Raw genomic sequence first — 14,271 nt, forward strand, 5'->3', positions numbered from 1 at the left:
TGTTAACCCTGTAAGCTCTAAACCTCACAATGCAAGCCCAGCAGCGACCCAAAAGGGCTCCTAGGTGCAAGTTACATTGTGATGAAGCTTTTGGCACCGAGAGAGGAGACTGCTGGATTCTCAGTGGGAAAATGAGGTCGAGGAACATCCAAATACGAACAGAAGAAAAGCCCTTTTGGATCAGGACAATAGTCCAGTATCCCGTTCCTGCAGGGGCTGCAGGAAACTGTCGAGCAGGGCTCGAAAATGAAAGCAACCCCCCCCCCCAAAAAAAAAACCTCCTGTGGTTTCTAGTAGCTGGCATTAAGGAGCATTTGTTTGCTATGATGTTAATTTAATGAATCAAACACTTGTCTTGCTAAAGACCAGGGCCGGATTTAGTTTGATGAGGCCCTAAGCTACTGAAGGTAATGTCCAGCTGTCCAGTGTGGTGTAGTGGTTAAGAGCGGTAGACTTGTAATCTGGTGAACCAGGTTCGCGTCTCCGCTCCTCCACATGCAGCTGCTGGGTGACCTTGGGCCAGTCACACTTCTCTGAAGTCTCTCAGCCCCACTCACCTCACAGAGTGTTTGTTGTGGGGGAGGAAGGGAAAGGAGAATGTTAGCCGCTTTGAGACTCCTTCGGGTAGTGATAAAGCGGGATATCAAATCCAAACTCTTCTTCTTTGTCAACAACAATTTGTCACTGTCTTTTTGTGTTGAATATATGTGCTATATCATGGGTAGGCAAACTAAGGCCCGGGGGCCGGATCTGGCCCAATCGCCTTCTAAATCCGGCCCGCAGACAGTCAGTCCGGGAATCAGCGTGTTTTTACATGTGTAGAATGTGCCCTTTTATTTAAAATGCATCTCTGGGTTATTTGTGGGGCCTGCCTGGTGTTTTTACATGAGTAGTATGTGTGCTTTTATTTAAAATGCACCTCTGGGTTATATGTGGGGCATAGGAATTTGTTCATCCCCCCCCCCAATATAGTCTGCCCCCCATAAGGTCTGAGGGACAGTGGACTGGCCCCCTGCTGCAAAAGTTTGCTGACCCCTGTGCTATATGGTAATTTATGGACCTAATGGATATCTAAAGCCATTTGCACATGTTGCCATGCAACCAGTCCATGCATAATGTAGGCACCCTATATATAGAAAGGAGCAAACCAGTGATATTTCAGGGAGCAGGCTAGCAGGCGGGGCCCATTACTTACATCAGAGGAGCCTACACAACACAAAACACTATTGCTGTATGTAGGTTTTATTTTATTTGTTTTTTATCTTATATTTTGGAAATGTACATCTAGTTTTTTTCCCCTTTAAATTTTTTTGGGGGCCCCAAGAGAGTGGGGCCCTAAACTATAGCTTGTTTAGCTTATACGTAAATCCGGCACTGCTAAAGACCCACCTATCCTTGTTATAACAGGTGCAGTTTGGCCATGCCGGAGCCTGTGCCAATCAGGCATCTGAAACTGCAGTGGCCAAGAACCAAGCTCTGAAGGAAGTGGGCGTTTTTGTACCGCATAGTTTTGACGAGCTGGGCGATGTGATTCAGTAAGTAATTTTTTTTTTTCAAACAAGCAAACATCAAGCTGTATTGTTGTTTCATTGCTATGGCCGATGGCTGACGCAAATAAAGATTCATTCATTCATTCATTCATTCATTCATTCATCAAGCTGTAACAGGCCAACACATAGCCTCTTCCATGTCCTTCTCTCAGGTCAGTGTACGAAGATCTGGTTTCCAAGGGAGTGATTGAACCAGCCCAGGAGGTGCCTCCCCCTACTGTGCCAATGGATTACTCATGGGCAAGGGTAAGTCTGCTGTTTTCCAAGCGGTTACTGAAAGAGCTAGGAGGATGCCTGGCTTCTTGGAATAACACAATCAAAGTGTTATGCTAAGAGAAATTGGTGGAAGCGAAAGGACAGTTGCATTATCCACAACCAGGGTGGATTTGATTTAAATCAAATTGATTTAAATCCCGATTTAAATCACTAGTCAGTAAGACTTGACTTAAATCACTAGTCCATAAGTCTTGTTTTAAATCTTTTTCTTTTTTTACTGACTCATTCTTGCTGGTATAATCTTAATATTCACAACCAGATGAAGGTTTCATTTTTGGAATAATAAATTTTCAGAGTAGTTTTTACAGTTATATCAAAAATTGCTGATGTGGTTATACTATTAGAAATACACAGACAGATAATTAGGAAATTATTGTGAGGTTTAATAAGTTAACTGTTTATATTTGGACAGCTTTTCTGCTGTACTTTATTGGAAGGAGAAAAATAAACATTTCCTTAATAATTTAGACAATTTAATTAACTCAGCAATAACATTATAGCATATGTATCCATGTTTAACTGATGTGGTTAAACAATTTTTTTAAAAAAACACACACCTTAGACGGAGTTTTAGCACACATGAAAAACTTAAAACAAATCCTTATTTGTTTTTATCCTTATTTCCTGATGAATAGCCTTTGGAATATAATGTAACTTACCGTATTTTTCGCCCTATAGGTCGCACATTTTCCCCTCCAAAAATGAAGGGGAAATGTGTGTGCGTCCTATGGGGTGAATGCAGGCTTTCGCTGAAGCCTGGAGAGCGAGAGGGGTCGATGCGCACCGACCCCTCTCGCTCTCCAGGCTTCAGGAAGCTCTGCGCAACCCTCAGGAGACCGGCTCCGAGGGTTGCGCAGAGCTGCCTGCAGTCCCGGGCTCAGCGCAGCTCTGCGCGGCCATCGGGAGCGGGGTACGAAGTCCCGCCCGGCTCCCGGTGGCTGCGCAGAGCTGCCTGCAGTCCCGGGCTCAGCACACTTCTCCCCATCGCCAGCCCCACAAGCTCGGGGGACAGCGGGGAGGCGGAGCGCGCCTTCCCGCTGTTCCCCGACTTGGTTCTTCCAGCCCCGCACCTGGGGGGGGGGGGAGAATTTTTTTTTTCTTTATTTCCCCCCCCCCCCAAAAAAAACCCTAGGTGCATCCTATGGGCCGGTGCGTCCTATGGGGCGCAAAATACGGTAAATAGAAAACGTATCTTTAGAAAGATTTCACCTCCAAAAGCATTTTATTTAAAAAATCCAATTTAAATCACAAAAATCCGATTTTTATTTATTTATTTATTGTAAAAAATCATTGATTTTTATTCACCCTGTCCACAACATGTCTTCTACAAACCTTTCTGAACTGAATATATAAAAGCATTTCCTTTACAAAGAAAACAGTTCTAGAAGAGTTCTAGTATTGTTTCTACACGGAGGGGATTCTCTGTTTGGAAGAGTGTCTGTTCGTCCCCACCATCAGTTTGACACGAAATTGCTCAAGCTCAGGTCTGCAGCTTCCACAAGGTCTAGATCAGGTTCTCTCTTGTTGTTTATACAACTTCTTTGTTTGTTTGTGCACTCAATTTTCAGGAGCTTGGTTTGATTCGGAAGCCAGCTTCTTTCATGACTAGCATCTGCGATGAACGGGGCCAGGAACTGATCTATGCCGGCATGCCCATCACTGAGGTCTTCAAGGAAGAAATGGGAATTGGGGGTGTTCTGGGCTTATTGTGGTTCCAGAGAAGGTAGGTGTAGTTACTGCGCTGCTTGTTATTATTTGTCTATTATTAGTGTACAGTGGTACCTCAGTTTAAGAACAGTCCAGTTTAAGAACGATTTGGTTTACAAGCTCCACAAAACCAGAAATACAGTGGTACCTCGGGTTACATACGCTTCAGGTTACATACACTTCAGGTTACAGACTCCACTAACCCAGAAATATTATCTCAGGTTAAGAACTTTGCTTCAGGATGAGAACAGAAATCGTGCAGCAGCAGCGCAGCAGCAGCAGGAGGCCCCATTAGCTAAAGTGGTGCTTCAGGTTAAGAACAGACCTCCAGAACTAATTAAGTTCTTAACCCAAGGTACCACTGTAGTGTCTTGGTTTGAGAACTTTACCACCTTGGTCTAAGAATGGAATCTGAACGGTGGAAGGGCACTGGCGGTGGGAGGCTTCATTAGGGAAAACACGCCTTGGTTTAAGAACGGTTTTGGTTTAAGAACGGACTTCCGGAACGGATTAAGTTCGTAAACTGAGATACCACTGTATTTATAATCCTCTTCAGTGAAGAACATTGCACATAATAAAGCTGTAGATAAAACACAACTGAAATCCACAAAAACATATGAAATAATTATAATTGAAAGTTGTAGGGATAGTGTAGCTGTTCGCCTGCCAGCCTTGGACGTAATCAATCGATAAATGGCATGGGTCATTCGGGCTGTGCTATTCTGTTGGTTGCTTTTTAAAAATAATAATTTTTATTAGTATTCAGTTACAACAATCCAATAATAGACTCATTGTAACGATGCCAAATTATAATACAATTAATAATACCTATCATTGAGATACCAAATTATACAATTTAGGTGGCCCCCCGCGTGCTAGAATTGATGGTTTGAAGATTTATCAATTATCTTGTCCGTAATGTTTCTTCCTGTCCTTGTAATATATTGTGTCTATCAGTTGTTGCTGTTCTCCATTATTTCTTGGGCGGAGCGAATGTCCCATTGTTGTTTCATGAGTTCCCCATTGCTCCGCCCCAGCTTCATCATTTTGCAACTTCAGAAGCAGCTGCAAAAATCACACTGTCCTGATAAATATCCCATCCTCGCCATTTTTCTCTCAGCCTGGGAAGGAGATTGAGCTGTCGAACTTCAAATACAGTGGTACCTTGGTTCTCAAACTTAATCCGTTCCAGAAGTCTGTTCCGAAACCAAAGTGTTCCAAAACCAAGGCGTGCTTTCCTGTAGAAAGTAATGCAAAACGGATTAATACGTTGCAGACTTTTAAAAACAACCCCTAAAATAACAATTTAACATGAATTTTACTACCCAATGAGACCATTGGTCCATAAAATGAAAGCAGTAAACAATGTACTGCAATCACACAATCAATCAATCAGTAGCTGAACTGGGTTCCACACAGTCACAAAAACAAAACAAAAGAGCCACAAAAATGCAAAATAAATAGCAAAAACGGCGGAAATATGGCGCTCAGATTGGAAGCGTAACACTCAAAATGGAGCACTTTTGGCTTCTGAGAAAAGTTCGCAAACCGGAACACTTATTTCCAGATTTGCAGTGTTTGGGTTCCAAGTTGTTTGAGTACCAAGGCGTTTGAGAACCAAGATACCACTGTAACTCAGTAATGCACCTTATCAAGCCCTTGGCAACCTTGCAGATTTCTCTCATCCCTCCGTTCAAGCTGGTTGCTTTTTGTGACACAGTTGAAAACAGTTGCGGAATGAAACTTCTAAAGGCAAAAGTACGTAACAATCGCATCTCTGGCCCCCCAGGTTGCCCAAATACGCCTGCCACTTCATAGAGATGTGCTTGATGGTGACGGCAGATCACGGCCCAGCGGTGTCAGGAGCTCATAACACTATTGTCTGTGCAAGGGCTGGGAAGGACCTCGTATCCAGCCTCACCTCGGGCCTGCTCACAATCGTAAGCATTGAACAACAGCCGGGCGAAAGTCGCCAATGATGCCTTTGTTGGAATGTAGCCGAAGTTCTGTGCAGGATGAGCTTCAGCTCCCATAATTACAATGTAAAGATGGCCTTGCAATGGGGCGTCCTTTAATCTGTGTAGCAAATATTCTAGGGTGTCTGCATGACTCTTCTGCTCCCTATTTGCACTTTTTAGTATTATTTTGATTTTAGGATGATATAATAATAATAATAATAATAATAATAATAATAATAATAATAATTTTATTATTTATACCCCGCCCATCTGGCTGGGCTTCCCCAGCCACTCTGGTCGGCTTCCAACAAAATATTAAAATACAGTAATGCATCAAACTTTAAAAGCTTCCCTAAAGTGGGCTCCCTCAGAAGTCTTCTAAAAGTCTGGTAGTTGCTGTTCTCTTTGACATCTGGTGGGAGGGCGTTCCACAGGGCTGGTGCCACTATTGAGAAGGCCCTCTGCCTGGTTCCCTGTAACTTGGGCTTCTCGCAGTGAGGGAACTGCCAGAAGGCCCTTGGCGCTGGACCTCAGGATTCTCCCCCCCCCCCCACTGTCAGGCTTCGGGGACCCTTGGCCGTAGATAAGCAGGACAAAGCGAAAAGAGACGCTTACCATTTAAAGAGTCTTTAACGATCACAGCGAAAGAACAAAGCAGCCATTCTCAGAATGACGGTGTTCCTAATTAAGGTTTCCACCTTGCAACCTGATCTCATAGCCACTGTGCTTTTTGTGTAGCCCACCTTATCTGCTCTACATGATCTTGGACTGATAAACAGGACACTTTCCGGCGAGAGAGAGTCTGTTAGCTCTCTCTCTTCCAGTTTTCTTCAGTTTGCTGTTCACCCCCCAGTTCGCCCCAACTTTTGTCTTCAGAACTGTGCCCCTCTGCAAACCATTGTTCCAAATCTCTACTGCTCCTGAGCAGCTTGAGGATCCTGGGCAGGGGGAGGGGGAGGGGGAGGCTCCCGCCATTCCTCATCAGAGCTGTACTCCTCAGCCTGGTCTCTTGGCACCCACCCATCCCCAGAAGTTTTGGTTTTAGTGTGAGTTTCTTTCTTGTTTGCTGCTATCCAGGGCGATAGGTTTGGCGGTGCTCTGGATGCAGCGGCAAAGATGTTCAGCAAAGCATTTGACAGTGGCATCATCCCCATGGAGTTTGTGAACAAGATGAAGAAAGAAGGGAAACTGATCATGGGCATTGGGCACCGGGTCAAATCGGTAGGTGCTGAGAACAGAGTCTGGTAGGGTGAAGTGGGAAGGGGCACACAGCTGCCTGTTTGAAGTTGAGTTCCAAAGGAGGGATTATGAATTGAGATTGCTTTTTCCAAAGTGTGCCATTTCTTTCATTTCGGTTTTCCAAATTCGTAGATCAATAACCCAGATATGAGAGTTCAGATCCTCAAGGATTACGTGAAGCAACATTTCCCTGCAACGCCTCTACTAGACTATGCACTGGAAGTGGAAAAAATTACAACTTCCAAGGTATCAGCCTTCTCTCCCCCCCCCCTTTTTTTTTTTGGTGACAACTTTTTAAACCTTGGTCTTTTTGTCCTACCCCATCACTCTGGGAGGTACATGTTTATTTGTTTGCTTATTATTATATTTATATCCCATCTCTCTTCCCAAGGAGCTCACAGTGGTGTAGATGTTTGCCCTCCCTCTCCATTTTATCCTCAGAACAACCCTGTGAGGTAGGTTAGGCTGAGAGGTGGTGACTGGCCCAAGATCACCCTGTAAACTTCACGGCTGAGTGGGGATTTGAACCCGAGTCACCCAGGTCCTAGTCCAGTACTCCTAACTACTGCACCACACTAGTTTTAAGTGTACATAAATATTGTAAGTCCATAAAAAAGAGTTACTGGGCTGTTGTTTTATTTTACTAGCCCATCTGCCCCAGTATTCTTACTCCTCATCACTAGTGGTACATACAGAGCTTGAAAAAAAGGATGCGTCTGGTTAGGATGGACGGTTGGGAAAGAACTGTGCCAATAATAATAATAATAATAATAATAATAATAATAATAAAATCATACATGCATACCCTGCCCATCTGGCTGGGTTCTCCCAGCCACTTTGGCAAACTCCCAACAGAATAATAATAATAATAATAATAATAATAATAATAATAATAATAAAGTATAAAAGATCAAACATTAAAAACTTCCCTAACGGGGCTGCCTTCAGATGTCTTCTAAAAGTCAGATAGTTGTTTATTTCCTTGACATCTGAAGGGAGGGCGTTCCCAGAGGGTCGGCACCACTACCGAGAAGGCCCTCTGCCTGGTTCCTTGTAACTTTGCTTCTCGCAGGGAGGGAACCGCCAGAAGGCCCTCAGAGCTGGAGCTCAGTGTCCAGGCCGGATGAAGGGGGTGGAGACACTCCTTCAGTTATACTGGGCCGAGGCTGTTTAGAGCTTTAAAGGTCAGCACCAACACTTTGAATTGTGCCCGGAAACATACTGGGAGCCAATGCAGGTCTTTCAGGACCGGTGTTATGTGGTCTTGGCAGCCACTTCCTGTCACCAGTCTAGCTGCCGCCTTCTGGATTAGTTGTAGTTTCCGGGTCACCTTCAAAAGTGGCCCCACGTAGAGCGCATTGCAGTATTCAACTGTAGGTGCGAGGGACTGGACCAGAGAATCTCAGGTTCTTCCCATGGCCCAGCCCTTGTTTTCATATTCTTTAGGCAATGTTTTCTGTACAGCTTAGAACCTGAAAGCTGTGGTACCTCTTGCTGTGGAGAATCTCGGGAATAGGAGCTCTATGGCAGTGCCAGGGATCCCTTTAAAGTCTGTGTTCCCTCACTCCTCCACATGTGACTAAACTTAGCTTTTTTAATTTCAGTGGTTCCACTCTTAAGTAGATTTGTATGTCTCCAGCCAGAGAAATCAGTTGATAAACGCCTCACAATTTATCACTGAAATACTTCCAGCTGAATTCAAGTCCCTGCATGTTGCTACAATCTCTTGAATCAAGAAGCTTAACTTTTCCATCCCTCCCCCTCCCCTTTTCTTCCACCCCAGAAACCCAACCTCATCCTCAATGTCGATGGGTTCATTGGTGTGGCCTTTGTTGATGTGCTCAGGAACTGTGGCTCCTTCACACGGTGAGCAGTCTATTATTCTCCAGCTGCGTCTGTATTGTGGTTCAGAAGTTTGGTTATGGTGAATTGCCCTGATCCAATGAGACAACTGCCCCCAAGCGTCTTGGGTGCAAGTGAGTTGAAGTAAACCCAATAGGTTGAAGCTGTAGTTTAGAGTTGGAGCATGTGCTAGACTTTAGTCAATCTGATTAATTATTTTATTAGCCACAGACAGGCTTAAATAACATCTTTTGATGCCCCAGTTGCCACCTTAGATGCAAAAGAGGTATGTGGAGACAGTGGAAAAGAAGAGGCCGATGGATCAGGCCAGGGGCCCATGTAGTCTAGCATCCGTTCTCACAGTTGCCCAACAGATTCCTGTGGAAAAACCCACAAGCAAAGACCCAAGCACAGGAGCGCTCTCCCCTCCTGCAGTTTCTAGCTACTGGTATTCAGGACGCGGGTAGCTCTACGGTCTAAACCACTGAGCCTCTTGGGCCTGCTGACCAAAAGGTTGGCGGTTCGAAACCCCGCGACAGAGTGAGCTCGCGTTGCTCTGTCCCAGCTCCTGCCAACCTAGCAGTTCAAAAGTACACCAGTGCAAGTAGATAAAGAGGTACCACTGCAGCAGGAAGGTAAACGGCGTTTTTGTGCGCTCTGGCTTCCATCATGGTGTCCCATTGCACCAGAAGCGGTTTAGTCATGCTGGCCACATGACCCGGAAATCTGTCTGTGGACAAATGCTGTCTCCCTCGGCCTGAAAATGAGATGAGCTCCACAACCCCATAGTCGCCTTTGACTGGACTCAACCGTCCAGGGGTCCTTTACCTTTTACCTTATTCAGAACCACTGCTGGCTGCGACCATGGAGGTAGAGCATAGCAATCATTGTCAGTAGCCTTGAGTTTGTCCAATCCTCTTTTAAGGCCACACAAATGGGAGTGTGTATGTGTGTTGGAGGGAAGGTATGCTGCTGCTGTTAAACAGTGGGTAGACATAGCAGACGACGCAGTGATTTCTCCAAAGCAGCTCTTTATTTGTAAGCTGGAACAGAATTGAACAGCAAACAGCTCAGCCGGCCTGCTTTTATAGGCAGCCGGCTGTCAGCATTGTAGCAACAACAACCCAGGGTTTCCCGCCTAAAGTAACTGACGTGGACCTGAGTGAAAACTATATACACGATACTCCTGGTGGCCAGGGTGAGAACTTCAATACATAACAGCTGCCATGTAGGGTATGAAATGGCCTTTGCGTTTGTAAGAACTGTTCGCATGTTCCCAAATACAAAGTAAGATGGAAACGACTCCAACGACTGAAGCGTCCTTCCCTAACCTGGCGGCTTCCAGATGATGTTGGACTCCCAAGTCTCCTCAGCCCCAGCCAGCATGGTTAATGGTCTGGGATGGTGGGAATTGTAGTTCAGCAACTTCTAGAGGGAACCACACGAGTTACACCTGGTTTATCCAGACCCGCAGCAACCCTCCAAGGTCTCAGACAGAGGCCTTTCCTGTTCCTGCTTCCTGTGATCCTTGTGAACCCTCCCCAATACCATGTGGTTGCCCGGTCACTGAGCTATAACATCTTGACTAAAGTATATTAGAAGCTTCCATCATTAAAAAAATAATAATTCATTGCCAACAGCTGAGTTGCAGCGGGGCCTCAGGGATAGTAGGTTTGCACAACCAAACAATTTCAACATAGAAGTATGGTCACTCATGTTACCTTGACTGGGTTGTGATGGGAAAGCTCGTTTAAATGTCAGGAAAAAGAGCGTCTCATCACTGGCAACTGCTCTTGCCTCCATCTTGATTTTTTTTAGAACCAGGATTCTGCGGTATGTGTCACATGGGAGCAGGGATGGCTTCTATGTGGCTTTTATATGTTAGCCAGCCTCTGAAAATATGCAATGCAATAGGATCAATGTTTTAAGCAAGAATTGCTTGGTTTGTGTTTCAGGGAAGAAGCTGACGAATATATTGACATTGGTGCCCTCAATGGCATTTTTGTGCTTGGTAGAAGTATGGGGTTCATAGGTAAGTCTTAAAGCACAGGTTTTCTTCCATAAGGCAGCAGGGCTGGGCTGGACACACTTTTATACCAGGGTGGAGAACTTCAGGCCTGCGTGCGAACTCAGGCCCACCAAGCCTCCCTATGGCCCGTGAGGATAGTTTGGCCAAGCCACACACACCCTTACCTATTGCCTGACCAGTTATACAGTGGTACCTCGGGTTACATATGTTTCAGGTTACATACGACCCTGCTAACCCAGAAATAGTACCCCAGGTTAAGAACTTTGCTTCAGGATGAGAACAGAAATCTCACAGCAGCGGCAGCAGGAGGCCCCATTAGCTAAAGTGGTACCTCAGGTTAAGAACAGTTTCAGCTTAAGAACAGACCTCCAGAATGAATTATGTTCTTAACCCGAGGTACCACTGTATATGATGTCTGGTAAAAGGCAAGGTATGGACAAAAGAGGCTTTGGCAGCCCTCATTGTCTGGGCTAGGGAAGTATTGCTTATAGGGCTTCCTCAGTGCCGAGAAACTGCCGATCATCAGTGCTTGGATAGCAGCACACAAAACGTTTTTTGCCCTCAGTAGTTTGATTCCTAACTGTACGGACCAGAAACGGGTCGTCTTGACACCACTGTGTCAGACTTGGCTTGACCCACCTGTCAACCTGGGACTGTCCTGAGTTCAGCCTACACTTGAGTAGGAGGACCCTGGCAGACACACACGTGCCCAACTGGCATGTTCCCTCCCTCCTGGTCGATTGTTCGGGAGCTTCATAAGCTTTCTTCAGCCCGAACATCACAGCAACCGAAGCCAACTGACACCGGCACACTTAGGGATCCGCGGAGTTTGTGCACCATGCGCGTGACAGACCTCAGTAACTCAGCATTTTGGCTAGTCTACTTTATTTACATATAAACATACACGGAGCACTGCAACATGGCTCCCTCTCTCTCTAGCATCAGACAGCAAAGAGAAAAAGAACAAAGGACAATACAGTGGTGCCTCGCAAGACGAAAATAATCCGTTCCACGAGTCTCTTCGTCTAGCGGTTTTTTCGTCTTGCGAAGCATCCCTATTAGCGGATTAGCGGATTAGCGCTATTAGTGGCTTAGCGGCTTAGAAAAAGGGGGGGAAGGGAAAAAACTCGCAAGACTCGCAAGACGTTTTCGTCTTGCGAAGCAAGCCCATAGGGAAATTCGTCTTGCGAAGCGCCTCGAAAAACGGAAAACCCTTTCGTCTAGCGGATTTTTCGTCTTGCGAGGCATTCGTCTTGCGGGGCACCACTGTAGTCCCATTTCACGGAACACAGTAACACAAACATCCTGTCTCCGTCACTTCCCACTCTGTGGAGTCAAAACATACACCGTCATGTGAAAGACAACAATCCTATGACTGCAATCACGGAGCAGGAATTCTAACAGGGGGTATGGAGATAAGGATCTGCCGCAGCCAGCTGCTTTTAGGCCACCTGAGCTCATCTGCGCTGCAGAGCTGCAAAACACATTCTTGCTAGGCTGTACGTTGCAAACCTTGACCCATCTGCAAGGGGATGGTCAGATTGTTCTGTACCTGTCTCCTCTTCCATCCAAGTTGCCCATCCCAAGCTGCAGAGCAGCGACAGCCTTCCACCTGCTTCTAGGCCCCTCTCCTACATAGGGCTGGCAAAAACCTGTGTCGTCCCCACAGTTCCTTTGAGACAAAAAACACCTTTGCACAAAAGGGGTGGCAGGAAGCTGTTGCAGACCTGTCCAACAGATGCTGCGGTTAAGAGTGGTAGAGTTGTGTTTTGGGTCTTCACCTCTTGCTCAGCAGTTCCCGGGACTGTGACGTGGATTGGGAAGAATTTTAATTTCTCCTGTTTTAGTTATTTTTTTTATTTTATTTTAAGAAAACATTGTTTCAATTGAATCTGAAAGATTGTACACAGTAAGAACCCTCTGTGTTAATTTCAGGGCATTACCTGGACCAGAAGAGGTTGAAGCAGGGTTTGTACCGTCACCCTTGGGACGACATCTCCTATGTTTTGCCGGAACATATGACCATGTGACAACAACAGGGGGCGAAATGAGTTGCCTTTATGGAAGGCCAGTATGGGCACGATTGTACTATATGCCCCGGCTGCCGATGTATAGGAAAACGAGGACTGGCTGGGCTGAAATTCTATACAAGGCAGATTTTTATAGCCCTAGAAGTGGATTCTATTAAAAAAAAGATAAACCAAAACCCTTCGCTATTTCCTGCTGTATTTAATATATATAAGCAGTTGCACTGTCTTGCTTGTTCTGTGTTTTTATTTTTCTCCCCTCTGCTTTTCTGAAGTGTTTTCTGACCAAGTTTTAATGTTTTTATTTTGATCCATGACCTCATTAGACTTGAAGAACCAGGGAGTCATGACTCCTGAATTACCAAACCCTTGAAGAACGTTGTCCTCACAAGCTGTATAATTTTGTGGTACATTTGTCCTTTTTTGTCTTCTGTGTGTTCATCTGCACAGTCTGATTGTATTTCTAGTCGGGGGGACTACTGCTGATTTAATAAGCCATTCCAAGTCGGGTGTAGTCATTTTAAAATGTAAACTGGTGATATAAGCTGTTCTTCAAAACTGTGAAATCTGCGAGTATTCCAGTTTCTGTATTTATGCAGCTAATGTTTTTACTTATCATAAAATAAAACCTAGATCTACGATTCTTGCAAAGACTGACCTGTCAGTCAACTTACAAGATACACCATCTCTTGGCCCTTAACTTATATTCACAACAGTATTCAGTGCTCTGTCTCTGTATCATATAACCTGTCTCAAATAAATAGTACAATAATGAGTTGTCTTGGTTTGATTTTGTAAAGGGGAGGCGCTGAGCCCGTTAAACCCAAATTTGAGCTACCTATGAAGAAAATATTTTTACGTGACAAAGCTATATGCCTTCCCCAAAGTGGTAAAATTTGGCTCACATTCAAGCATATACAGTTATTTTAATTATCAGCAATAGATTTTTTTACTGTGCTACCCCAGCCCAGCCCCAAACATGCTTTGTTTACTTTTTATCAGGCACAGTCACATATTTCCCTGTTCCTACTTCTACACCCATTTTCCACCCTCCACTTTCTTCAGTTAAATATCCTCTGTTGAGTGTGTGTGTGTGTGTGTGTGTGTGTGTTTGTGTGTGTGTGTGTGATTGAGAAACCCCCAGCCAGTACTTCATGCTTGGAGTGGGGGAATTGTTCACAGAAGACAGCAATTTACCACCCACCTCATCCCTTCTTCCTTTATAAAAAATGGATGCTTATCATATAAGCTGCCATGTCCCTTCCTACTAATAACTACTTCTACCTGTTGCCTTGTGGTGCTTTGCTTTTCCCTGTGAAGCTGGCATGAAACAATGTGTCCCCTGTGGTGATGTCGTTGATATGCTTTTTAAATTTTTTTATTTTAAATTTTTATTTGAATTTTATTTACAACATAACACAACCCCCAATACACATTAAACATGAACATAAAGGTAAAGGTAAAGGTACCCCTGCCCGTACGGGCCAGTCTTGACAGACTCTGGGGTTGTGCGCCCATCTCACTTAAGAGGCCAGGGGCCAGCGCTGTCCGGAGACACTTCCGGGTCACGTGGCCAGCGTGACATTGCTGCTCTGGCGAGCCAGAGCCGCACACAAAAACGCCGTTTACCTTCCCGCTGATAA

General features: G+C 45.0%; 1 protein-coding gene across 2 annotated transcripts in view; it reads left to right on the top strand.

The window, feature by feature from the left end:
• ACLY (ATP citrate lyase) overlaps nucleotides 1-13,401 on the top strand; it is a 63,296-nt gene extending 49,895 nt beyond the window's left edge. For both annotated transcript variants that reach the window (XM_079949320.1, XM_079949321.1), the window contains 9 exons: nucleotides 1,408-1,535; nucleotides 1,703-1,796; nucleotides 3,395-3,549; nucleotides 5,323-5,473; nucleotides 6,569-6,712; nucleotides 6,863-6,976; nucleotides 8,514-8,596; nucleotides 10,528-10,604; nucleotides 12,537-13,401. In XM_079949320.1, coding sequence (XP_079805446.1) covers nucleotides 1,408-1,535; nucleotides 1,703-1,796; nucleotides 3,395-3,549; nucleotides 5,323-5,473; nucleotides 6,569-6,712; nucleotides 6,863-6,976; nucleotides 8,514-8,596; nucleotides 10,528-10,604; nucleotides 12,537-12,631 — 1,041 coding nt within the window. In that variant the 3' untranslated portion in view covers nucleotides 12,632-13,401. The remainder of the gene's footprint in view (nucleotides 1-1,407; nucleotides 1,536-1,702; nucleotides 1,797-3,394; nucleotides 3,550-5,322; nucleotides 5,474-6,568; nucleotides 6,713-6,862; nucleotides 6,977-8,513; nucleotides 8,597-10,527; nucleotides 10,605-12,536) is intronic.
• Nucleotides 13,402-14,271: the final 870 nt, after the last annotated feature.

The sequence above is a fragment of the Podarcis cretensis genome, assembly GCF_951804945.1.
Source record: "Podarcis cretensis genome assembly, chromosome: 13".
Classification (NCBI taxonomy): Eukaryota; Metazoa; Chordata; class Lepidosauria; order Squamata; family Lacertidae; genus Podarcis; species Podarcis cretensis.